This window comes from Ailuropoda melanoleuca, chromosome 11, assembly GCF_002007445.2.
Source record: "Ailuropoda melanoleuca isolate Jingjing chromosome 11, ASM200744v2, whole genome shotgun sequence".
Taxonomy (NCBI): Eukaryota; Metazoa; Chordata; class Mammalia; order Carnivora; family Ursidae; genus Ailuropoda; species Ailuropoda melanoleuca.
In genome coordinates this window covers 40,757,317-40,783,867 of record NC_048228.1, presented here as the reverse complement: position 1 = coordinate 40,783,867, position 26,551 = coordinate 40,757,317, and the positions used below count along the sequence as shown (strand labels likewise).

The 26,551-nt window shown below is 39.8% G+C and overlaps 1 protein-coding gene across 2 annotated transcripts in view; it reads right to left on the bottom strand.

Annotated features, from left to right (window-relative positions):
- SPARCL1 (SPARC like 1) overlaps window positions 1–26,329 on the bottom strand; it is a 43,256-nt gene extending 16,927 nt beyond the window's left edge. The window contains exons 1-2 of one of the 2 annotated variants that reach the window (XM_002913584.4): window positions 25,923–26,329; window positions 1,273–1,337 (exon numbers count right to left, since the gene is read on the bottom strand). In XM_002913584.4, coding sequence (XP_002913630.2) covers window positions 1,273–1,326 — 54 coding nt within the window. In that variant the 5' untranslated portion in view covers window positions 1,327–1,337; window positions 25,923–26,329. The remainder of the gene's footprint in view (window positions 1–1,272; window positions 1,338–25,922) is intronic. The other variant, XM_011232290.3, reaches the window with a different exon arrangement.
- Between the last annotated feature and the right edge of the window lie 222 nt (window positions 26,330–26,551).

Below are 26,551 nucleotides of genomic sequence, written 5' to 3'. Positions count from 1 at the left end.
TGAACATAATTTATCCCACTTTTGTAATTTCAGAGGACAATGTATAATTTCAGCTGGAGTAGCTCCGGGTACTTAAGCACCATCTCTAGCAGCGCTGCCACACATTTTGTTTTCTAAGAACTGCTTGGTCTGGATGGCATTATGTTTGTCTTCGCTAACACATCTGTCAACCAAATGTTAGCCACCAGCTATTCAAAAAGCAAGGACAGAATCCTAGACATAGTAGAGAATGAGGAAGAGAAGGGATGAGAGAAATTACTTTGTCTATTTAAAGGAGATTGATTCCTCTATTTGGAGAAAAGGAAAGAAAGGCACAAATCCTTTGGTTTGATTATAGATGATATGAATCATTTGGGAGACATCTAAATGATCATCCAAGCCATGGTTCCATTAACAACAACAACAAACACTTTCAGGTTACTTTAAGGCTGCTGACATGGTCTCAAACGATTCTGATTTGTGTGCAGACAATTTATTTCCGTGTGAATGGTGGAGCCAGTATATCTGATCGTGAAGGAAAAAAAATGTTCTCGTTCTATTTTCAACATGGTTGCTTGGACAGCACCCCCAACCCCCACCCCCATCACCCCCAAGGATGAGTTAGGAGCCGATTTATGATTATGATACCATTTCCTGCCCCTAACCCATTGGTTCCCGTTTTATTACAGACTCAGAATTGATCAGCCAGGATATATTCGAACTTGAAGAAAATGCGGCTTGAATATGGGTGTGTACTCCCAAGACCTCTCATACTGATTTCTTGATTTCTCATCCTAAGTGATGAACTTCCATATGAAAATTTATTTCTCCCCGTTATCTTTGGCATTTGTGCCCTGGCATGTCCCCTTTCTAATAACTGATAATCAACATTTTCAGCTTTTGATTTATTCTATCTTGTAGAATCTGATAGTTCTGAAAGAAGTATTCTTTTAGAAAGTATTTTATCTCAGGGCGCCTGGGTGGCTCAGTTGTTAAGCGTCTGCCTTCGGCTCAGGGAGCCTGCATCTTCCTCTCCCACTCCCCCTGCTTGTGTTCCCTCTCTCGCTGGCTGTCTCTCTCTCTCTCTGTCAAATAAATAAAATCTTAAAAAAAAAAAAGAAAGTATTTTATCTCAAATTTTCTAGTCATTCATTCCCTGCCTTGGAAAAAATAATATTAAAATAAAAAAGATAATTTCAAACCACTATATGCACACATTTTCTTTTTAAATGCAAGATGTCTAAATTAAATGTCAGGAAGAGAGATGTAACAACAGAATAAAAGGATATTTACCGGGATTGCAGCTGCAGTTCCCAAAACGTATAGAAAAAAAATCACAGTCTTCATGTTTTCCAGGCCTGTGAACCAAGAAGATAATTATTAGCAGCAGAAGATAATTAGTAAAAGTTTCCTTGTGAAAGATTAAAAGATAATCTTCTTAGCAAATATTGAGCTTGATACTGATCTTTGTATTTAAAGGTGATTATTGTCTTTGTAGACTCACATGTCTGGAGAGATGGATTAATGGCATTTTTTTACCCAATCATGTCTCTGTGAGAATGACTCCTTGATTTTCTGGCCCAACTGTGCTTGGCAGAATCTACTCTCTTTATGCCTGTGTTTCCTTGAATAAAGGCGCTATGCAGATTTGGGTCTTAAGATTTGTGAGTGTCCACAGTGAAGATAAAAGTGACAAAGTGAAATAGTATAGTATGTCAGGTTGGGATAAAACAACCTGCCGCTTTGGTGGTGGAGAAACCCATACGTTCAATGCAGAGTTTTAGGAATGAGACATTGTACTGCCTAAGCAGTCATCAGTGTTCATTTAATTTAGAGGTCTCACACTGGCTATCTGCGGGTGGGTGGTGGCCTGCAGATAGGTTTGGTTTGGTAGGCACTGTGTATTTTAAACTAGCATTTTAAAGTCCAAAGGTTTCATGTAAAAACCCAGATTTGCAGTTTCTCTTGAACCATTGGGCCCCTTAGCAACAGCGGGTCTTCCTGGCAACAGCTGGCTGGATCTGAGTAGAGACTTCCCTCTATAAGAAGTGCTGGCATTTGCCCCTGGTCTCTTTCCCTTCTGTTACTTGCTTTGAATTTGAGTTTGGTTTGTTACAAATGAACTTTTTCAGTTGAGAGATGATGGCAAACGAGGCTCAAAGAGGCGAAGTAAATTGGCCTCCTGGGGAATTCTCTTAAAAGGAGTGGGCGGTGTACATTTCCCTGCGGAGTATCTCTAAACCTAGCAATCCAGCTGGGATTAGGAACAGAGTTTTTAGTCTTTAAAAGAGATTCTCTGAATCTCCTAGAAATGGTAGATGACTCTTTTAAATTATTTTTGCCATCTTTTATACGTAAATGTATCCATAGAGCTTTAAATAAATTTTGAGGTTTATAAAGAAAGCAAACAGTTTCTTCTGCTGGTTACCTCAATATTCCAAAACAAATGCTTAAATGGACATTTAAAATAAACATATATTTTAAAAATATATTAATGTTAAAAATTATTCTATTGATTTAATATTATAACAGCTATCCCTTCACACACACACCACATGCATGCACACACACGCACATTCTCTTCTCCTCCTTCCCCCTCCCTTCTCTTCCCAAAATAATGACATCACAGTTCTTATTTAAATCACTATGTAACATTTATGAACAATGTGTATATTCTTCACATCTGAGCCAAGTAGTAATTTCCTGTGTTGAATCATACTTACTCTTATTTCTTGAACAATATTTTGTTTTGTCTGGTCCTAGAAACTGCCTCCTCTTTTAATGTACTTTTCCATGTATACTTATTCTTCCCAAATTTTCCAACAAAATTTAAAAATTCCTTTTAATATGGTAACAACGACAACAATAGAACAACAAGAAACCCATAGGAGAATCCCCAAGTCCTATTTTTCCCTTGGAGATGTCCCTCCCAGGTGTTGGTTTTCTTGCCCCATGTGACTGAAGCACCCCAGGCAGCTGCCCTGTTTTCCTCCAGGATCGGATTGCTAGTCACCACCACCCTGAGAATCCCCTTTGCTCTCTTCCTGTGTTTGAGTTCTTACTTCTTGGGTCCCATAAGTTTTTCTTTTTCTTTTTCTTTCTTTTTCTTTTTCTTTCTTTCTTTCTTTCTTTCTTTCTTTCTTTCTTTCTTTCTTTCTTTTTCTTTCTTTTTTTTTTTTTGTGTGTGTTCTCCCTTATTTTCATGGAGCACATCCTCCAGAAGCTTCCTGAGAAACAATATATAGGGGACAGAAGTTTTGAGACTTTGCGTATCAAGAAAACATGAGTATTTTATCCTTCACTTGATACAGAATTTTAGATCAATTTTTTTTTCTCAGAATTTAAAAACATGTTCTATTTTCTTTCAGTTTCCAGTGTTGCTAGTAAGAATACCTGTGTTGGTTATTCCCAAGTTTTTTTTAATGAGAACTGATTTTTTTTCTTTATGTAAGCTTTTAAGTTTTCTTCCCCTCCCAGCTTTAATATGTGTTCTTAGTATTGTAAGATATTTTAATCTCTGCCTTAGGTTGGATCCTTTTTTAAAAAAAATTATCTTTTATTTTTAGTAATCCCTACACCCAATGCAGAGCTCAAACTCAAGACCTAAGATCAAAAGTCACATACTCGGGGCACTTGAGTGGCTCAGTCAGATAAGCCGCTGACTCCTGACTTCAGCTCAGGTCATGATCTCAGGGTCCTGGGATCGAGCCCCACGTCAGGCTCCATGCTCACTGGGGAGTCTGCTTCAGGATTCTCTCTCTCTCTCCCTCTCCCCCTGCTCATGCTCACGCTTTCTGTGTCTCTCTCTCAAATAAAGAAATAAATCTTTTAAAAAAAAAAAAAGTCCCATACCCTTCTACGTCAGCCAGACACCCTAGTTTGGATCCTTTTAAATTTACTTTAGGCCCTCACTAGGCTCACTGAATTTGAAAATTCATATATTTCAGTTCTGAGAAATTTTTACATGTTAATTCTTTGATAATTTTTGTCCCTCTATTTTTTTTTTTTTTTTGTATTTTCTTTCTGGAATTCCTAATAGTTAAATGTCAGAATTTTGGGGTTGGGTCTCTAATTTACTTACAGTTTTTGCTCCTTTTTTTCATCTTGTTTATATTATTCTGGGAAACTTCCTCAATTTTATCTTTTTTCTCTACTATTGATTTTTTTTAAATTTTGCTCACATATTTATTTCCTGATGTTCCCCTTTTAAATTTTATCATCTTTTTTCATTAGTGTGATATATACTCTTATGTTTTTGAGGATATTAATTAAATATTTAAAACATTTCCTCTGAGGGGCAGCTGGGTGGCTCGGTCGTTAAGTGTCTACCTTCGGCTCAGGTCATGATCCTAAGGTTCTGGGATCGAGACCTGCATGGGGATCCCTGCTCAGCGGGGAGCCTGCTACTCCCTCTCCCACTCCCCCTGCTTGTGTTCCTTCTCTCGCTGTCTCTCTGTCAAATAAGTAAATAAAATTTTTAAAAAAGTTTTTTTCCTCTCTGAACCCTGTACTTTCTGTTTCCATATTATCCCCGTTTTTTGGTTTGTTTACTTTGGTCTTTGATTTTTATGTTGAAAGCTTTTCTCAAATGTGCAATGCCTTTGGTTGTATGGCAATATTTAGTAGCAAGTCACTAGAAAGCCAGTTAGACATTTCCTGGGCAGGGCTTGTCACCTTGGAGCACTACCATGGAGGGGCTGAGGCAGTAACCTAACACTTTTGATGCGGTGCCCTCAAAGTCATTGTCGGATTTTTTCTCTTGTGAGTGTTTTTTTTTCTAGGGAAGATTTTCATACTTCCTACCCCATGGGGTGGGATAAAAGCTTGGCCGTTACATTCTGTGAGATGAAGGAGTGAAGGGACTGGAAATCTCTCAGGGCATATACTGGCGCTCACTCAGTCTCCAGATTTCTGCATGGCATCCCATTCCACCCTCCACGGTGCCTATCTAAAGCCCAGGACCAGAGAATAACCTTCCCTTTCCTGTTCAGGGGGAAATGAGGAGTCCTCGGGCAATGGCAGCATGAGGAAAAATCTGGCATCAGTTTATCTGAGAGGCTTTCAACCAATCCTCCGGATGTCAGCCTCTACCCTTGCCTCAACTTCCAAATGACCTGGTACCTCCAATCTTGAAACTTTTCTGGGTTCTGCAGTGTGAACTGGCTTGTTTATGGCATCCTTCTCTGAAATTCCTTAGATTCTAAGCTTTCCCTGTTTTTCCATTTGCTTGCTACATTCTAAACATTTGCGGATATCTTTTATTTTGTCACCTCCTCTTTTTTCTTTGTCATTGTGAGTTTATATTATTATTTTCCTTTCCGATCATGATACTGGAATTTTGCAGGGAGTGGCGATATATGCATACGTTTCATCTACTCCATTTAATGAACAGATGATTTCCATTTCTTCATCTGGTTTGTATCTCCATTACTACTACTGCACTACTCCTGTGGCTGCGGCTGCTACTTCTTCTAGGACAAAAGGAAGTACTATGGGTCTTTGGTTCTAACTTCATTAGCAAATAAAGTTTTTATTAAAGAAAAGGAGACGACAGGTGCTGGCACAGACTTCCTAATCATGTTAGAAAAAATAAGAACACACTTTCACCTGTCCCATTATTCAACCCTCACAGGGTGGGCCACCTGGACGAGGCAACAGTGTGTGGGAAGAATGGAGATTAAAGATTGAGTGTGGGGGGAAAACTGAAATCACTTGTAAACTTATATCACCTTAAATAAACTAATCTATTCCATTTTTAATGAAAATAACATGTACTCAGCTTGGAGACCTAAATTTAATTCCTCTAAAGGACCCCTCTGAAAATGACTATCCGTAACTTCAGAAATTCAGAGTACTGACAGTGGAATGTGTGTTCCATTTGTATCTTTAAATAAACATTATTTAGAACTAGTAATGGTGTATAACAAATACTGGAAGTTTATATTATCAGAGTGCCTTGGGTTTACCAAAAAGATTTACAAATGGGATAGTATCTTATTTGACCTTGGCAACAACCCCGTGATGTGGCAGATGACAAACAGGGCTAGAAAGGCTCTGACAGGACATGCCGGAGGTCAGAGAGCTGTTAAGAGAGGGAGCTGGGCTTGAACCCAGCTTTCCTGGCTCCTTTGCAAATAAAGATCTCCATTTACCTCTTACACAAAGACGTAGGGTGGGAAGAAAAACTCTAAGCCAGTATTGGGAAAAATTCAGAATTCACTTTGAATTTTTAAATAAAGAGTTCTGATATTTTAAGATTTTAAGCTTTAAGATTTTGCATACATGGCAAATATATTTTTCTGTGTTGAGGAAAAAAAGTCTTACCATAGAATGTTGGCTGGGTTATTTGATATAAAAAATCCCTTTCAATAATGCTTTTTATAGTCTAAGCAAGGCAAAAACATAGAAATTCAATTTCCTTTGAATGAAGTACACGTTTAAATAAAAATATGTAGCAACACCCCACACCCCAAATTCTAACACTACAGGGATATTGAAAAATACCTTGGAATGAAAAAAACATGTAACTGTCAGGAGAGCTGAATTCGGGCTCCAACACTGTCCTTCACTGGCCAAGAGACCTTGGGTAAGTCACATACCCTTTCCTAGATACAATTTTCTTTCTTTCTTTTTTTTTTTTAAAGATTTTATTTATTTATTCGACAGAGATAGAGACAGCCAGTGAGAGAGGGAACACAAGCAGGGGGAGTGGGAGCGGAAGAAGCAGGCTCCTAGCAGAGGAGCCTGATGTGGGGCTCTATCCCATAACACCAGGATCACGCCCTGAGCCGAAGGCAGACGCTTAACCGCTGTGCCACCCAGGCGCCCCCTAGATACAATTTTCTTAACTGATGAACAGTGAAGCAGATGGCCTTGATGTTTCTTTAGCTCTAATATTTTATAGCCCTAAAACCGGAGATAATTCTATGAATCTCATGAACCACAAACTGCTGCTATCTTTTTTCCTTAAACTACTAAACCCACTGAAAATATATTGTATGATTTTATTGTATCAAAATGAAACATTTTATATTATGGTATTTAATGCTTCAGGCACAGAAGTGGTTATCTATTTCCTATTTCTATTATCGATGATAATTTAAAATATTTTATTCTCTTAGTGAATGCTAACGTAAAAAGCATTCCGTCCTCTTGAAAAATGCAGTTTCCATCCTCTATATTCAGAATTTAACATGCATTCATTCATTTAACCAGTGTTTATTACATTTATGGAACTACAGGCATTTATGTTTTCGATCAGCATATTATTATGATTCTACGAGCAGTAGGAAGCTGTAAAAATGCAGAACAGGATAATTTAGTGCAGGGTTTCTCTATCTTGGCACTGCGAACATTTTGGGGCCGGTAATTCTTCCTAGCATTTAGGATGTTTAGCAGCATTCCAGAGACTTCCACCATCAGATTCCATAGCAAGTTCCTCAGCTCCTGCCAGTTACGACAACCGAAAATGTCTCCAGATAGTGCCAAGTATCCCCTGGAGGATAAAAGTGCCCTGACTGAGAGCCTCTAGTTTAGTAGAAGGAGTATGGTGCTTTGGGGTTAGAAAGACATGTATTTGAACTTGGTCCAGCAGTTGTGTCTATGTAATCTTTGGCAAATTACTTAACCCTTGGAGCCTCAGATTCCCCATCTAGAATGGGGATAACATCTGTGATGGTAAATTTTCCGTGACAACTTAAATGGGCTGGAGGACGCCCAGACATCTGGTTAAACATCATTACTGAGTATGCCTGTGAGGATGTTTCCAGGAGAGATTAGCATCTGAATTAGTAAACTGTGGTGTGAAGCAGAGTGCTCTTCCCAGCGTGGGTGGGCTTCATCTAATCTGTTGAGGGTGTGACCAGAACAAGAAGGTGCAGTAAGGGAGAATTCGTTCTCTCAGTCTCACTGTTTGAGCTGGGATGTTAGTCTTGTCCTGCCCTCAGATTGGGACATATTCCGTCAGTTTTTGTGGTGCTCAGACCTTTGGACTGGGGCTGGAGAGTTAGTAAGACCAACATATTTCCTGGGTCTCTAGCTTGCAGAAGGCAGATCATGGAAGTTATCAACATCCATAACTGCATGAGTCAATTCCTTATAATAAATCAATTCTTTCCATCTCTCCTCCCTGCCCCCACACTCTACCTGTCTTTCTCTGGAAAACCTTGACTAGTACAATATCTAATTCAGTTTTGTGGAGATTAGAAGAAATAATAGTTGTAAAAATGCCTGATACCTAGGAGGCACTCAATACATTTTTATCTTTTTTATTTCTTCTTTAATAAAAGTCAAATTGTAATTCTTGAATAAACAACTCAAAGCCTCAGAAAATATACGTTTTGCTGTGAGGTCAAAACAATTTTCCAGTGGAACACTTACAGTCTCTTTGCCCACACATTTACCAAAGTTCTCTTTAACTTTAGGAGACTTTCCTACAGTCATCACAAATAACAATGAAATTAGGCTAAGAGACTGTTACCACATTTTTTTTTTTAATAAATGGTAGAAACATAAAGAGGAAGCAAGAATAACCAAAAGCTTTGTAGGTTTTCCTTTTAAGGTTTTTACAACAATATGTATAGCTAATTAAATTTGAGAAAAAATTTCCCTTTAACCTGATCATAGGATCTTACATAATTCCCTTTGTTTTCTTAAATCAAATGCAGCTAAATGGATCAAAAAGAAACACGTGTCAAGTTGGCCGGGGTGTGTATCACTCTTTCACTCTTCTATGCATTTATTAAGTACTTACTAGACACGACCTAAGCACAAGGCTACATAGTTCCTGTCGGAAGAGTTAAAAAGGAGGAAGTCAAGTAAATCAATGATTTAGTATAATGTGATTTAGTATAATGCAACAGAAATCGGGATAAAAGGCATTTGAAATTAGATATGCTACCCAACAACCCCACTAGCCCACCCCATCCTGCCCAAAGCTGATTGTTAAACATTTACCACTGGATAGTTCGAGAACTATTTAAAGTCAGAACAGATAAGAGTTAATGACCAACTGGATACTGTGGGAAGAAGAAAAGGAAGAGTCTTGGGTTATCACATTTCTAATTTGGGCGGCTGGGCAAATGGTGGCATTCATCACCAAGATAAAGGATTATAACAGGAAGATCTAGTTTTAGAAGAAAGATGATGAATTAATTTTAAATTCATTGCATTTGAGTAGAGACATACTTGGATTAATAGGTCTGGGGGTAAGCACAGAGTTTGGGGCTAAAGATACAGTTTTGGATGCTATTAGCATGAGAAGCCATACAGTGAGTAGAGCAGAGAGCAGGGGCTACAACTCTGGGGAGTGAAGACCATTAGGTGCCATTAGAGGATGAGAAAAACTAAAGATATGAAGGATGAGAGTAAAGAGTCACATAAGAAAAAGAAAGTGTTAAATGTTACAGAGAGGTCAAAGTAAACAAGGCCAGTGAATTATCCATTGCCTTTGGAAATACAGAGGTTATTGGAGAGTTGACAGAGAGTAGGTTTGGTGCAGTAGTGTTGGTGGAGGGCAGGCTGAAGTGATTGGGGAGTAGAAGGAATAAAGATAATGAATGCAAACCACTCACTTAAGATGGCTGACTACGAAAGGAAGGTAAGATGGTAGCTAAGGGGAATGTGTGGTTACAGGAAATTTTATTTGTATTGAAATGTGGTCATTAAAGCATTTTCTATGCTGAAGGGAGAGCTAAGTAATGAGTGAGAAGATAAGGGGAGAGAGAGAGGAGACGTGGTAAACAACGATAACCCTAGTGAACTATAACTTTTGGGCTTTATGCTCTGTGACTTTGGCCTTGGTCTTATGAGTTGTTTTGGCTAATGGGACATTATCAAGCTTGATGCCAGCAGAAGCTTAGTAAGCACTTGCGTATTGGGATTTGTCTTCCTATGAAAGCCACTCACTGTGTTGTAAGAAAGTGTGGACTAGAGACTAGTTTGGACCGCTGAATAAATGGCCACACAGAACTTTGGAAGATGAAAGATTATCTGGGATGGTTCAGCCCCAGCTGAGCTCCTAACTTGCTGGAGCCACGTGAGGGGCTCTAGACAAAAATCACCAGAGGAACCACCCAGGTGAGTCCCATTCAGAATGCAGAATCATGTGCAAATAAGGGGCTTGGTTTTAGGCCATTTAATTTTGGGGTGGATTGTTATGCCTTTAATAGATAACTGAAATAAGGGGAAAACAGAGAAGTTGCCTGAGTCATTGTGAAGGCAATATTGCAAAGGCTCTGATTCAGGACTTCTGGGCTCTACTGCTTAATTTGCATAATCTGGGATAAATTATTTAGCTTTTTGACTCTTAGTTATCTGTACAGTGATGATGAAGATGAAATGAGATGATAGAATCCTGATAAATATTTGCTGGTCTAAAATTAAAGCACAGGTGGAAGGGTTAACTTTGAAGAGAAGAGGGGGATTCTTTGCTCTTTTAGGCAGTAGGGAGGAAAGCTTAATAATAAGGATACGTTGAGGCAAGGCCCCAGGAATTCATTAAGTTGCACTTAGCTATTCTCCTTTTTACATTTATATAAACATTTCACAGTTATAAAATACTTTCTTGTAAATGGTCTCATTTGATCCAATAAGGAAACGAGGTAGACAACATTTGACTATAAAGAAATGGAAGCCTGAAGAATCTAAATTACTTGGCTAAATATGCAAGGCTTAAGAGGTGAGCGAGGATTAGAACGCAGTGCTTTGGACTCAGAATCCAAAATTTTTCCATGACTTCAGAACAGGCTACAGATTAGAAATCAGAGATTCTGGCTTCAGGCCCTGGCTCTGCCAAGTACTAAATAACACTTTGAGCCAGTTACTTCATCTTTCCAAACTTCATGTATAGAATGCAAATAACAATTCCTTGCAATGTCAAGGGGAACCACTGAGGTAGAGAAGCTCTTCACGAACTCCGAAGTAACGTACACATGCAATTGATGATTATTTCCATCTGCCTGATGCATCTCATCAATACTATTATTGTAGTCATTTATGTCTTGTATTAGGTGTGTTATAAAGAAAATGAATCTTTAGTGTTCCTTTACTTTTTCCCCCTCCATCCTTTCATGTCTTCCTCCCCTCGGTGATCTTAAGCTGCCCAGGGGCTCTAGTTCTGGAACATTTCTACATTTAGTTCACTCTTTAAAAACAAACTTAAACAGATGTGTCCTCTATTCCACACACTTAAATTCTAGTTTTTTACATGCATCTAATCCATACTTAGGAGATAAGGATATTCCTGAATTAATGTCTTTCTAGTCCCAGGTAAGAGGTATTTTCACACTGGCCTTAGCCCAAAGGAGCTACTATAATGCTGAGAATCTTGGCGTAGCTGTGGGAAGACATACTAAGACATGAAGTAAGTATAGCGTTTGTCACATGACCTCTGGTGATCAATTGTGCAGGCTTTTTGAGAGTCAGCCCAGCATTTCCTGTATGGTCCCTGATTATTTACTGTGTCCAGAATGGAACAATTTTTTAGAGGTCTCATGTTTATTTTCATCTTGAAATAAAAGACAAAATTTAAAGACAGAATATGACTGTGTCATTTAGAATGACCCAAGTGGGAAATCACCTTGAATTTTCACTTGTAAAGCAGATGACTGTGTTATACTTTTAAAGACTAGACCTTGTGGGACAATCTAGTGTTCAGAATGTAGAAGGGCTGGAGTTCTCGTGCTATGTTCCACTTTGTCCTTCAGACCAGTCACTGGGCATTTTTGCCTCACTGAGCTAATTGTATTTGCAACACACTGATCAAAATAATTTCACAGCCTTTAGCTTATTTTAAGAACTGAACAAATGTGCTGATTTGTATAAATAAGACAGAGTGGAGAACTTTCCTGGGAAATGAGAGATCTTTTGAAAACATCTGTCCTACTGAAGATGACACAGAGGCTTAATTAGCTGATGCTTGCAAAGTACTTTGAAAATGAAACCCATGATGTCCTTGCTAAGCATGATGAATATCATTTAATCTTGGTAAAAAGACATATATTTTGAGACATTCAAATTTGGTGTGTGTACTCTACAAAATGCAGATTGTTCTTTTGTAAAAAGAACAAATAAAACTCTTGGTGAAAAATGCAGAAATGAGACCAATTTTTGAATACAAAGTTATTAGTCTTGAGGACTTAAATATGGAAAGTTGATGTGAAATTAGATCATGTTATTTTGCCCAAATGTATGAGTCTATTCAGAGGCATCGGTATAGCTGAAAGAGCACTTGGTACCAAGTTGGAAGATCTGAGTTCCAGCACTGAGCGGCCTTTGCCAGCCAAGAGACTTTTTGTCAAGTCGCTGGTTTCTTCATCTACAAAACAGGAAAAATTATGGTACCTCTCCTATTTATCTTCTAGGGTTGTTTTGAGACTCAAATGTGATTATATAGTCATTTGGGGATTTCACCTGTAAAAATGAAATGAAAGATATCATTTCTTTGAAACATTCAAAAAGCAAAAACGGCTTAATAAGTCCAACAATTCTATATCACAGAGACTTTAATTCATCCTTTTTGAGTTCTTAAGCTCTTTTTTCCCTTTTTTGTGCCACCTTTCTTTTCATGGGTCTAGAGAGGTTAGGGATGAGAGATGGCGGGGAACTTTGAGGAGAGCCTTTTCCTTTCGTTAGAAACAGAGTGTCTTGTTACCAAATTTTCAGGAGAACCTCATCTGAAAATTTAAAAGATGACAGCTAGACTGTATTTTATAGGAATGGCCTTTCAGGGGAAACCTAGGATTTGAAATTTCAAATGCCTGAAGTTCTTCTACTGGCCAGCCCATGTTGCATCAAAACAAACATCCAGATGAAACACTTGGCATGACAGAAACAGGTCTCCCCTTTCAGAACAAAACTTCCACGAATGTCAACTCTATTCTAAGTTGCATGGGAACTGTCTTGAGACAATTTCTAACATTCTTTTCCTTTTTTTTTTTTTTAAGATTTTATTTATTTATTTCACAGCGAGAGGCAGCAAGAGAGGAAACACAAGCAGGGGGAGTTGGAGAGGGAGAAGCAGGCTCCTCCTGAGCAGGGAGCCTGATGCGGGGCTTGATCCCAGGATGCTGGGATCATGACCTGAGCCAAAGGCAGACGCTTAACAACTGAGCCACCCAGGCGCCCCAATTTCTGACATTTCTTATTTAACACATGTAAACACTGCAGGATTAGGTAAAGATGGCTGTAAATTCTTTGCTGCTCCTCCTATTGAGAGGTCTAATTCTCTGCCACTCAAATCCGGACTGGCTTTTGTTACTTGACCAAATGACTGAGGTAGAAGTAATATTCAAGACCCCGGAGTTCAGCTCGTAAGAAGCTTTGGAGTTTTGACTTATCCTCACCCAACTATAGTTTTATTGAAAAAGTAGGTTTTTATCATTAGCTGTTATATATAATAGGTAATATAATGACTTATTTTTAGAGATTTTACTATATGCCAGGTACTGTGCTAAGCACTTCACCCATGAACCATCCATGTATTCCTACCTATCGCCTCACCTCCACTTCATAGAGTGCCCATCCAGTAAGATCTTTCTGAGTCCTGTGCCACTGTGCCCAGTCATGAATGAGGAACATGCAAGATTCAAAAGGAATTGTTTTTCTGGGACGTTCTCAAAGATTTCTCTCTCTCTCCAACTTGGAAGAAATTAGTACATTCTCCTTCTTCTATAATGTGTAATTAAAGGATTACTTTACTTATATGTAGAGGCTCCCACAGGCTTCTCTTAGGCAAGACTGTGCGATAGCCATGTGTCCACACCTCTTCATCATTCCTCCCGGAGTTCCTCATCTGATTGTACCACTCGCCACTCACTAATCTCATTGGGTCTCATTTCACAACTCTATACGAGATTGACCCATGAAGTGCTTTCCCTTGCCAGCCCTTCTGAAAGTTTCCATCACTGCCTGTGTTAAAAATGATTCCAATGGGCTAAGAGAGCATGAATACCTGAGCAAACATGGTGTCTTTTTTTTTTTTTTTTTTAAGATTTCATTTTTAGGTAATCTCTACGCCCAACATGGGGCTCTAACTCACAACGCCGAGATCAAGAGTCACGTGCTCCACCAAGTGAGCCAACTGGGCACCCTGCAAACATGGTGTCTTAAAACCAGTTACAGGTTTTCACTGACCTATAGACAAGGTCAATTCTTCTGACTTCTGTAAATCTCAGGCTATGATCCCACCGGTTCCTATCATGTTATATAGATGAGTAGGTAACTGGAGTTGAATCAAGTACAGTAAAAACACTCTGTGTTTGGAGCTGTTTGAAAGTGGTGTCGTGTGAAAAATTACTTGGGCCAGATTCATTTTTCTTTGCTCAATCATATTATTGATGAGGGAACAGAAGGCAAGCTGAGGACAAAGCAGAAGCTGACACCCCACAACCCCCTCCCCCCATGGGATATATGTGACAGTCCTCATGCACTCTTGGGTGCCCTGAAGCTAAGGAGAGGAAAAACAAAGTTAACTTATAGAGATCACAATCCTGCAAGATCTGAGTCTCCTTCAGTTTACAAATGTCTTAGCTATCTACAAGAACAAAACATTTCTATCAATGGCCTAGCTTCCAGAAGGAAATGTAGATACAATTAAATGTCCTTATAATCTGCAGCCCGTTGAGCTACTTGAAGCGGGCAGAGTATAATGTTCCTCCAGGAAGCTCCCAACTGTCTTCATGTGAATGCCTTGCTAGAAGGAAAAACAACCCTAACTTGACAATGGCAAGGCCTCTGGTATCTTGTAGGTCCTCTTTAGCATATGAAAATTCGTTTGAAAACCTCACTTTTCCTACCTCCCTCAGCTCCAGAGTATATAGTCAGGCACCCCTCACAACCCTGGTGCAGCAGCTCTTTCTGCCCACGGGTCCTGTCCCTGTGCTTTAATAAACCACCATTTTGCACCAAGGACGTCTCCAGAATTCTTTCTTGGTTGTTGGCTCTGGACCTTACCCCACTGAACCTCACCTATATTCCAAAACCCCATCATTATAATATCTGTCCTTTTATTTCCTCTTTTTCTATGCATGCAGGGTTTTCTCATATTTACATTTATTTTTTCCTCCCCTCCATCTTTTTTCATATTCTTTGTGGTAACATTTGAATATAGCCAGAGGTGTTACTGTGAATCTAAGAAGCTTAAGCTTTAGGCTCCTCACTTGAACAGGCTCCTTACAAAGCCCTGTACCTAATTTTGATTTTTCTGTTTAAAAAAAGAAGGCCCCATATGTAAACTTTCGGTTCACAAATTCTGAATCTTCTCCTGAGTATGGCTCCCCGAATGCCTGTGGCATTTGTCATGTTGCAGGACTTAATAATAACTGAATGATTTACTTCATGTTGTTAATGGCATGACAATTCACCTTTTGAAGCCTAGCCCAGATACAATCAGATCAGATACATTACTCCTATTCTTTCTCTGCCTTTAGCTCTTTTCTCCCCTCCCCCCTTCATTGCATTCCCTACTTCCCTAAAATTTCTTTCCCCTGAATGTCAGGTTCTTAGCTTTCTGCTCTGACTATTCTTATTTGAATTTCCCTTCTTAGTTAAACTTGACCAGCACAATAGGAAACCTCTTTGGATTCAATGGAAATTGTTTCTCTTTTGTTAACAGAGTAAATTGGTTGTTAAGCTCTGCTAGTTGGGAGAGGAATTTCAAGGGCTTTCAGCTCTGTGAATGTACCAAGAACTATTCACTGGGGTAGTTCTCTTCCAGGATTAAGAAAAACAGCCAATCATACCTAAGAACCGTTCCAAGTAGCCTCATTCTCATGGTGTTGGGATCTGCTGGGGAACAATGGTGGGCTTTGATGAGTAGTTCTTGTGAGGACCACTAATGAAAGGACTCACTCCAAGCAGAAATCCCTCCAGGATTCAGCACGTGGTTGAAGCCTCTCATGTGCCTTGGTGAGGGCCTACACATTAAGCAGGGAGAACAATGGCTTTTCCCAATGGTGTGATGTTACACATTACCTCCCTTCTCTGAAAGAAGTGGATAAAATAACCCTAATGAATTTTATAGCTGAGGTTTGAGAAGTTCTTTGAAAATAGGGTGAAAAACCTGGGCATATTTATGCCTTCCAAGGGGAAGCTCCAGAAGAGTCATTCAAGCAAGGAGAGGACACAGCTGGTCTACAGTTGTTAAGTGTACCTCTCCCACCCTGGGAAAAGACTTCCCCCCAACTGAATATCTAGAAACCTTCCATCTGCTCCTCCAGACCCACAACACATGCCCTTTCCAAGCCTTCTCCAACCAGAGCTTTCCCAGGGCCTGTGTGAATTACACCTTCAGCTTCTCCCGCCTGATGGTTTCTGTTGGGTTCAGCCAGTGCGGTGCACTGCAGCAGAAATTTGAGGGAAGGAGGAATGCAAAATCAGTGTCTACATTTTCTCAGCTCCCTCTCTGTGACTATGCCCCTCTCGTGAAGGTCGTAGCTTCCCTCAGTGACCCTCTCTCTGCAGCATTTTCTGAGTTTAGAAAATGCTCCCTCCCCTGGCATGTGCATATTTAGTTCTTTTTTTTTTTTTAAGGTTTTATTTATTTATTAGACAGAGATAGAGACAGCCAGCAAGAGAGGGAACACAAGCAGGGGGAGTGGGAGAGGAAGAAGCAGGCTCATAGAGGAGGAGCCTGATGTGGGGCTCGATCCCATAATGCCGGGACCACGCCCGCTGTGCCACCCAGGCGCCCCTACAGACTTAGTTCTTATTAGCCTGTCCTCAGAACCCCCTGTGGCTTCTCTATACCCTGCCCGCACCTTGATAAATAGTCCCTTAATACATTCTCTCAAATCCCCAAATTCAATTTTTCTGCCTGAATTTATCATTTCCTTGCTGAAACCTTGACCAAACAACACTTGATTCAAAATTTAGGATTGACGGGTTTGAGTATTTTCAGATCCTCTGCAAATGAAGCTGCCTCCTACTCGCTGTGCTGCCCTGTTTCAGTCTGTCTAATAGTTGCTGTGGTGACCCATTTGGAACCCTTGAGTTGGTACGAAGATTATTTTAAGCTGAGGGCATCTGAGATTCAACAGATGCAGAAGGAATCCTTCTTGGAGCTTCCTTTATCTGACCACAAGCAGAACCTTCTGAGAAATGAGACATGCCATAAATTCCCTCTTCAGGGTAACTTCTACCCCTGGGGGAGAGACGCCAAGAGTAAAACTACCATAAATTCCTCTCCAGGAGAGTTTTATGGCTCTGAAGAAGAAAGACCATTTATGCTTGTATAATTAAACATTGTCACAAATTCGCTTATCTCCAGTTTGTTCTAAAAACCCATTTGTCTTTCCTAAAGAAATCTTTTGTCCTTTCCATGAAGCTGTTTCTTCCCCCACTCATTCCTTTCCCCTACTAAGTTCCTTATATAAGCCTTAAACTTGGACTGCTTAAGGAGAAAGCTACTGGGTGCATACGATAAACCTTTTCCTCCCATTAACTTGTCTTTTGTCAGTTTAATTTGCAGGTCCCAAATACTGAATATAAGAGGGTAGAGGAAAAAGTTTTTCCTCCTCTGTATTGCCTTAGCTGGGGCACATTTTTCTTTTTAAATGGAACATAGCTGTCCTTATCTTTGGAGAGAATCCAAAGCTGCAAGGTGTTCAAATGTGATTAGCACTCAATAAAGGTGATTTTTGCTAATATAATCATAAGATTTGAAGGGTGAATTGAAGAGTTTTAGAAAGAAATATGGGCAAGTATCTCTGGGAGTATTTTGTGTTGGAATATGGCTTTTTTTCACTTTAAAGTAGTCTCCCATCTTGCTTTTCATGCAATCTCTAGAATGTTATGACACCAGGATTAATCTGGAACCTTAGAAATTAGTCTGTTCTTTCCCCCTCCATTTTGCAGTTCTTTCCTATGCCAAAGGAAATTCAACTCATTAGCTCAGACTGACTGAACATTGTAAATGTCTGTTCTAAAACCACTGTTTTTGGGTAGTTAGTCCCAGAACATGTAGAAACTTGCCTTATCAAGAGTAGTGTAATTAGCCACATTGAAACAAAGCTGTATTTTGGATGAATAATACTGTATAAGGGAACCTGCTGTTAATTCGTTCCTGACAATGACTATTTTTGATAGTTTCATGGCAATAAAATATACATACTTCAGCGTCAGATGTAAAAATATTTTTCCTTCTTATGAGGATGGGAGTCGCAATAGATTATGACCGCCATTCCTACTCAAGAGAAGGTCACTGCAACCTTTCTGTATAATTGCCTAAGAGAAGGCAGAACACAGGCACATCCGCTGCTTGAAGCCCCTTTGTTTGGCTTCCTTTTGTATCAAAGGGATTGGCTTTCACCCTGGGAGAGGTTGTAATTGGATTTTAGCATGAAAGGAGGTTGTAATTAGATTTCTCAGCAGGTCTACAAGCTCTGTCTCTGGAAAAACAAGGATAAGGGCCTGGATATCCTTTCCTCTCGCCGGGAAGGTAGCCCAGCTGAGCCCAAAGGGTTTGGACTGAAAGGCACAGGCAAAATAGGCCATGCTTGGGTCAGCCACCCCGATCGATGGAGCTATGTCAGCTCTGGCCTCTACGACCAGTGCCTGGTCCTTTAGATGGAGGGTGGAAAGCAGTGCATGTGATAGTTAAATATGGCTTGGATGCTGCTTTGGTAGGGAATATTTCTGAATGGAACCCTCTGACTCTTGGTTCAACTCCTGATGTCCAGAAATTTCTATCTCTTAGAGAAGGGAAGGGAGCCTAAAGTTTGGCACTCCCTAGAACGTCATTCTCCATCTAGATTTAGGAGTGAACTTACGCAAACCACCAGAATGTATTTTGGGTACTCTGATTCATTTTGAGTTCTTATTTGTAATTGGTTGTATTTCAGTTTCTAGGATATTTTCTAGAAGTTTACATTAGAGTAAGATTGGGTCAAAGTAGACTTCTGTATTTGATTTCTTTTCAGTTTCTATAGTTTTGTAGGTCATTCGTTCAATTGATTCATTTGAAGCACTAATTTAAATTTAAACTTAGATAAATCGTATTTCTGAAGTTCTGCATGTTCTCTTGCCGCTTAAATCTACCTGTTCTAACCATCTTTCTCCAGTGGGCACTCCTTGTGTCACTATATACCTCTTCTGTCTTTTTATCTCCCTTCTCTTTTCTTTTCTCTTAAGCATTAACAAGCTGTCTGAACACTGCACTAGGAATGGATACTTACGTATCCATTCCTGGATACGTAAGTTTCCATTCCTCTAATGGGAGGAAGAGGCTTGGAGTCTATTTTCTCTCTCTTCTATTGGCCATTTTAAGTAACTCCTTGGAAATTTTAGCGCTGGCAGTTATTGTGTGAAGTGAATTTCCCTCCTGTTGCCTGGAGTCCCCCAGGCGCTGAGCTGCTCCCTCTCCCCTAGATGTTGGCTCCTTCGTAGGCAGCTTCAGCCAGATTTACAAGTCCTTCCCCTTCCTTCTAGGCCAAGGAAACTAAACAAACCTTCCTTTAACATTTTGAGTTTTCAAGGCAGATTATGACTATTGATCTGCTCATTTTACCGTGTCTAAAGTCCAACAAACTGAGAAAGACATACCACATACCCTAGAAAAAAAGGGAGGTTTGCTTTGACTGTTTTCTCTCTTTTATTTTTCTTCTTACTGTTGGCATATTGTTTCTAAGACCATGTACATCCATGCTTCTAAATAAGGCCAGGTAGATCTTCTGCTGAATTCATTTATGTCAGAGGGAGACCATAGGCTGTGATTTTTAGTAATTATTGTAACTATGGAAAAATTTCCTTTCAGGGAAATGTAGTAAACCAAATGATTGTCATAGGTCTTTCATAATCAAACTCAGACCATTTTCCTTCACTCTGTCTTTACAAGATAGCCAAAGTCTTTGTTATTAGAGAGGAAGCCCTTCAGTCACGCTTCAGGCACCCTTCAGTCATTTCAGCTGACGTGTGCATAGGGTTACCTGATTCAGATGTTTCAGGGCTTTGACGGTATTAATGAGTCTCTTGGGAGAGCTCTGTCGCTGGACATTACAGTTATCTGAAGGATTAAATAAAGATGCTTTTCTGTTTTGAGCTCTCTGCTGAGTCACCATCTATATCAAGGTGTCCCAGCCCTGTGAACGATACAGATTTTCTGGAGCTCTGACCTTCAGCTGGCTGTCATTCTTCCTAAACCAACCTACCGGCATGTGGGGCCGACTGAGGGATAAAATGGTTAATGCCATTTGGGGCATTGAGTCTAACCAGAGTTTGACAGAGATGGTAAAGGGGTAAAGGTACACATTAAACATGAATCAAGCAGAGGATAAGAACACTTAGTGCTCAGGCAAGAGGGCACTGGGGGGACAGTTGCTTAGGATTCGCGTCTCCCGTTGCTCTGCTCTTTGCTCTACAGGAGCTGGCCTTCTCTCTATTACTCAATGATCCCACTTGCCACAGGGTCTTTGCATAAGGTGTCACACTCAGAATTCTTTTGCCAGCTCCCACTCACCCCAACCATCACCACCCATCACACACACACACACACACACACATACCCGCCCACCGGAGAGTAACATCTATTTAGCTTCAGATAGGGAAGCCATCACTGACCTTCGGCAGGGGTCAGGCTCCTTATATGCTTCCTTAGAACAAAGGTGCTTTGTCCTCTTAACACTTATTTCAGCCTATAATTATATACACTTATATATCAAATATACTGTGAATTCACCCCCCAGAATTATGCTATGAAGACTTGACTTATGTTCCAGTGCTTCCGAGATCTCTCACATTAAAGACCACTGTCTCAATGACTTCATTTTGAACAACAAAGTACCATTTCAGGAAAGCAGCCTGAAATGATCTCAAGCAATGCTTATTTTTGTCATGCTTAAGGCGGTCATCTTGACAATAAAAAAGGAGATCAAGATATTTCAAGCAGATGTGGTAATTATTCTTGAGGTAAGATTTCATTATTACAAGTGTTGGAACTGCAGTTTTAGAAAACCACACTTTATAGACTCAAGTGGTTTCAAGTAAGTCCTTCTGATGTGGGAAACAAAGGCAAAAGAGAAATTCAATTTCCCTACAACTTACAGCCCATTGACAAGTCCTTGAAACAGGCAGACTGACATTCCTCTAGGAATATTAACCTCAGCAGCCTCTAGGTTAATACTTTGCTAAAGGCAAAAGGCAATCTTAGCCCTACCCCCAGGATCCTTTAAGTCTACTTTAAAATATAAAAATTCCTTTGGAAACTTCCTTTACCTCTACCCACCAAGATACATGTTGGCAATTGTCCCCCAAGCATATGAGCCACTAATACACATCTGAAGGGTCTCATGACTGAGACTTTGTTTTTACTAAATAGTAATAAATGACCTTTTCCTAACAATAGCTGGCCCCCTCAAGGTCCTGGAAACCATATTTTCAAACTACGTTGGAGGCTTGTGCTATCCCTACCCCCTCCCAACCTGAAAGTATACAAAAAGCCACTTCTCATCACCCCACTGCAGCTCTTTCCACCCAAGGGCCCTGTCCTTGTGTTTTAATAAAACTGCCTTTTTGCATCGAAGATGTCTCAATAATTTTTTCTTGGCCATTGTCTTCAAATCCTAACATCTTTCCTACATCACTTGAAAGAGGGCTGGGAAAAGCAATAAAGTAATTAATACATAGAGATCATTAGCACAGAAAGAGAATTAATGCTTGGGGATCCAATTTGCAGCATCGGCAGATTTTTACGAAGTGTGTTACAAACAACGTGCAGAGGACGGATGATGCACTAGTCTGTATTAGAAAATTACGGAGTGGATTCAGTGAGTAGATCTTAGGCATCCTAAGTGTACATTACCCTATACTATCCATGTGTGCCTTTAGGTTGGCCAAAGATTTTGGCTGAGGATCTTTTCATTAGAAAAATAAAGATGGCTTTGTATTCGAGGTCACCTTGTATTTGGGCATAAGCACTTTTTATTAATGTGATGATTTGTTCAATGAAAGTCTCCCTAACTGCACAGTAAGAGGCACCAGAGCACAGCCCCCTCTCTATTCAGTTCTGCAGCAGCTCTGCATTTCTCAGGGTACAGAACATTGAATACGTGAGTTGTCTGAGACGTGAGATCACTTACTACATAATTGCATGGCAGGGACAACACTGGAGAAACTAAAACAGAAATTTTAATATAAAGCATCTTAATGAAAGATAAGATGTTTTAATAACCTTTTACTCTATTGCTAATCAAGATGAGAATTTTCTTTGTTCTTTATAAATGTAAAAACCCTTATTTCTTTTTTTTTTTCCCCTCTTCAGAAATTCAGTGGTTCACATTTATACGATGATAATTCTGAGGCCTGTATTCATTTCAGTTTACTCATTGGGAAATTCCAAGTTTAAAAAAAGCTATTGCCATCAGAGTTAGACATAAAGATGAAAAGTATTAAAAGAACTACTACTTATGGGGCACTTACCCTCATTATTTCAGTTAATCCTACAACAATCTTATGAATTAGCTGTTATCCTCATTTAACAAATAGGGGAAATTGAGGCCTGGCAAGCCTAATAGTTAGCCTTGACCACTGGTCAGACATTGGAATAAGAGCCTTACACACACTATCTAATTCAATTCCCACGACAGATTTATGACTATTATTATCTCTGTTTTACAGATGAGAAGACAGAGGCAAGGAGTGGATAAGATAAAAGACTACAGGGTGCCAGGATGTGAGCCCCAGGATCCCCCTGGATAACCACTCTACTGTGGTGCACCGTGAAGATGGGAGGAGCCAGTGGGAACTCGGAAAATGGATTTCTTCCAGGCCGTGCAGTATGTGCTATAATAGGAGGTCATTTCCATCTTTCTTTCTTTGCCTTCCCAGTTGTTTTTCCCCTGCACTCCAGAGAAAACTGGTCACTGTTTCAGTAGCTTTCTTGTTCAGTTTCTTAGCACCTATTCATTGAATCTCTAAAGGAAACATTTAGCTACTGCAATTGGTGTACATAAGTTGGTTGCATAATAGGAAGGAAACAAGCCAGGGCTGGAGACTTCTTTTCTAAAGAAGGATTTTAGAGCGGACTAAGAGTTATTTCACAGAGTGGGTCATGAAACTCGAGTCTCTCTATACCCTTTCATTGCTATGGAGACAGGCCGCTCCTGCTACATGTAGCCAGAAAAAGCAGCTGACATTTCAATGCGAGGAGCGTAGGGGAGAGGTTTACAAAAACAAAAACCAAAACCCAAACCCTTTCGTTTGAATTTCAGTTAGAAAGGAAAAAAAAAATACCCCCAGAGCAAGTCAAAACCCCTATTCTTGCCTTTAGAAAAGATAAGAAAGGAGAAATGTTGGGGGCCTTCTCCCCTGTCCAACTAGGCCAATAAAACAGAATTGACCGCAAAGCAGCATTTCGTCTCTCTCTTAATGGCAATCTAAAACAGAAAACTCCCTGTGGTTTCATTTGACTTGGCCATTAAGAAGCAGCTAATTGATGAAGGAGTAAAAGACTCATGGTAATAAAGACTTCATGTGGAGCCCCCCTCCCACAGGGGGGTACAGTGGAGTCAGATTTATTTTTCCATTTCTTTGGGTAAAAAAAAAAAGACAATTCAAAGAATATTTCCTTCTTGATCCCCAATTCTGTTAGCTGAAAAATCATTTCGAGTGCATAACCAGACACCTTCTCATGGCTTGCCCTTCTGCCAGGGGCAGAGGGTATTTAAAAAATCTTATTTAATTCCTACAACAACCACATTTGTGGGTATTATTACCACTACTTGCTTAATTGAGGGGTAAACCAAGAGACCTTGAGGGAAAATCTACAGTAAATTCCCTTCTTACAGAGTTCTAGTTGGGACATATAGGTAGTGCTTTCATATTAGCTATGATCAATTGATTACTTCATATGCACCAGGCATAGCTGTTTTCTTGACTTAATAATAATATTAGTTGAGGTGGCAACTAATTTTATGACCCTCATTTCCACAAATGAGAGGACTGAGGCTCAAAGAGTCATTTGCCCAAAGTCACAGAGCCTAGTGAAGCCCAGATATAAACCAGGTCTGTATATTTCCAGAGCCCCTGATCTTACCACTTCATAACACCATCTCCCTACAATCAGTCAAGACCACACACTCTGTTCCCCAGAGTTCTGTCCATCTTTTGATGCCCAAGACAAAAGCCAGGCTAGCCCCAGCTGATATTAGCACTGCAAGCTGAGCCTCTGGTGGAAGATGCCCTGGGGGCCTGTATGAACCAGACCCCAGCTGAGCTTGGCATCTCTCGGACCCCCAGGCCTACTAGGGAAGTGCTCCTGGATTTATGGGGCTCCTTTCTCCTTCACTGAAGGTTGTTCCAGAAGGTTACGTGAAGGAAAAGGGCACCTGAAGTCTTTCAACAGCAGTTGTTTTTGCTCTTCTTGGTGGAAAAAGATCCCTAACATGTTCTGGACATGGTGCTAAACTTAAATAGCAGTGCTTGTGTATGGTTACAAATTAATGGGATAAAAATGACAAGCTGTCAAGAGGAAATGAATGAATAATGTTTGGGTGTTGGCTAGAAACGTCTCTGTTCATTTCATTTCTGTCATCACTGTTTTTTTACATAGTTGATAAGTAGAGCTACACATGAGAAAGATTGGGGATTGAATCCCAAAAGACCTGAAAAGGAAGCCTCAGTAATTGCTGAATGGTTGTACAGAAATTCCGTAGAAGAAAAAAAGGACAAGAGTCATTAATATGATGTACATACTCTTTTCAAAAATGGGGAAGTAGCATTAGTTGACTGGATGATAAGTGCATGAACTAGACTGCTCTTTTTGCTAGATCTTGTTGAATGAACAGAAATATAAACTTAAATCTTTCCTAAGAGGGGTGCCTTTTTTTTTTTAAATAGTCATAGTTAACAATAGTCATTACCATCAAAGTTTAGGTGAATAAGCTCTGAACTGAAAAAAAGCTGGTATCCAAGAGAAAGGGGAGAATTTAAGAAAAAGATTTCTGCTGAGTTGGATTGAGCGAACATTTCTATTCAGTGTACTTAGGCCATGGGCCAGAGGAAAGCTCAGATACAATGCCAAGGTGACATACTTAACCTCTTTGCAGATTAAAGGCCGTGCAAGAGAGATACTCTTTCCGCACTACCTCGTAAGGTTCGAGTAGCAACAGCATCAATCTGCAGCTGAAAGCATGGTTTTCTCCTGCAGGGGGACCTCTAATACCCAGCAGGAGTGAGAGCATGACTTGCATTATTGTTTTATTTCAGTAGAGCCAGAAATGATAGTACCTTACATTAGAGCGGTTATTATGATCTCCTTAGCTCTTTGATTCCCCTCCCTCCCTTTTCCCTCCCCAAATAAGACATTATTAGGAATTAGAGAAATTTTGTGTGTACATTTTTAAAAATGGTAGAAGGAGACAAGAGACAGTCATAAAAGTATAAAAGGGAGTTAGGAAAGGAATAACAATCATAATAACTAAAAAATAATCAAAGGTTACAGTAGTATAGGAATCTTCCTACCTTTTGGAAAAGCAAAATGTTCCATTTCTACATTGCTATTAGGTACATGCTAGGACAATGGTGGTGATGAAGTGATTTCAGGTATTTTAAACATGGAAAATGCTTTCATTTGAAAGTTTTTTTTTTTTAACTACATCCCTTATGATTTAATATATTTAGTAAAATATTTCTACAAAACCCATTTCTGGATTCAGACTTCACCAAGATCTGAGTGCTAACCTGTTCAACAACAGTTCTGCATTTGTGTCCTTGGTTTACATGAAAAACCATCCTTTATTACTACTTACTATTTAATCCTGGAAAAGAAAAGGAAACATGAATACAAGAGTTAAACTTTCCTATTAAGTAGGTTTTCTATAAATCACACAAAAGATTTTTTTTTGTAAATAAATGGCTTTGTACTAGGAAAAAATATTAGACATCTTCACCAGATTGTGCAAATTAGTATAACAAATGCAATTAGATGATACAGTAAACTTATTAAAATTTACCTTCAGGGATGTCACTGGACCCAGAGCCTTGATAAAAAATTGGAGTTGAATCCCTTCTTTGCACACAGCCAGGAAATAAAAGTTTGATAAACAGCCAATACTCTTTAAAAAATCTCTTCCCTCGTTAGCTCTGCTTCTCTGCCCAGAAACACATTTGAGTCTGTTGGAGTTGAAATTCTGCTGCTCTGTCAGCTAGTCAGGGTCTGAGGTGACAGACAAATGTGGAGGTTGGCACCGGGGTGTATTTCAGGCTGTCATCGTTTTTGTTGCAGATTCCTGCAGTTCTCCGGCAGGCTGGCCCCTCTGAGGGTGCGAGGAGCTTTCCAGGCAGTGTAAGCCAACAGGGAACGAGCTCATTCTGCCCTAGACGATGGGGTTAACAGTCCTCTCCTCCAGCTCTTGTTCTCAGAGGCTAATAACTTGGCCAGAACAGAAGCACGTGGCTCTTTATGCATTTTTTTTCCTTTTTCAAACAACTCTAGAAGCAAGCAAGATCCCTTTTTTGGGGATTTTTATTTTAAGACTTTGAAAAGAAACTCTGCTGTTGTTCCTTCTTAAAGGAAATTGGGGGGTGGGGGCTAAGGAAGGGGAGAAGAATAATTGCAGCAGATGTATCTTTACATTGCTTA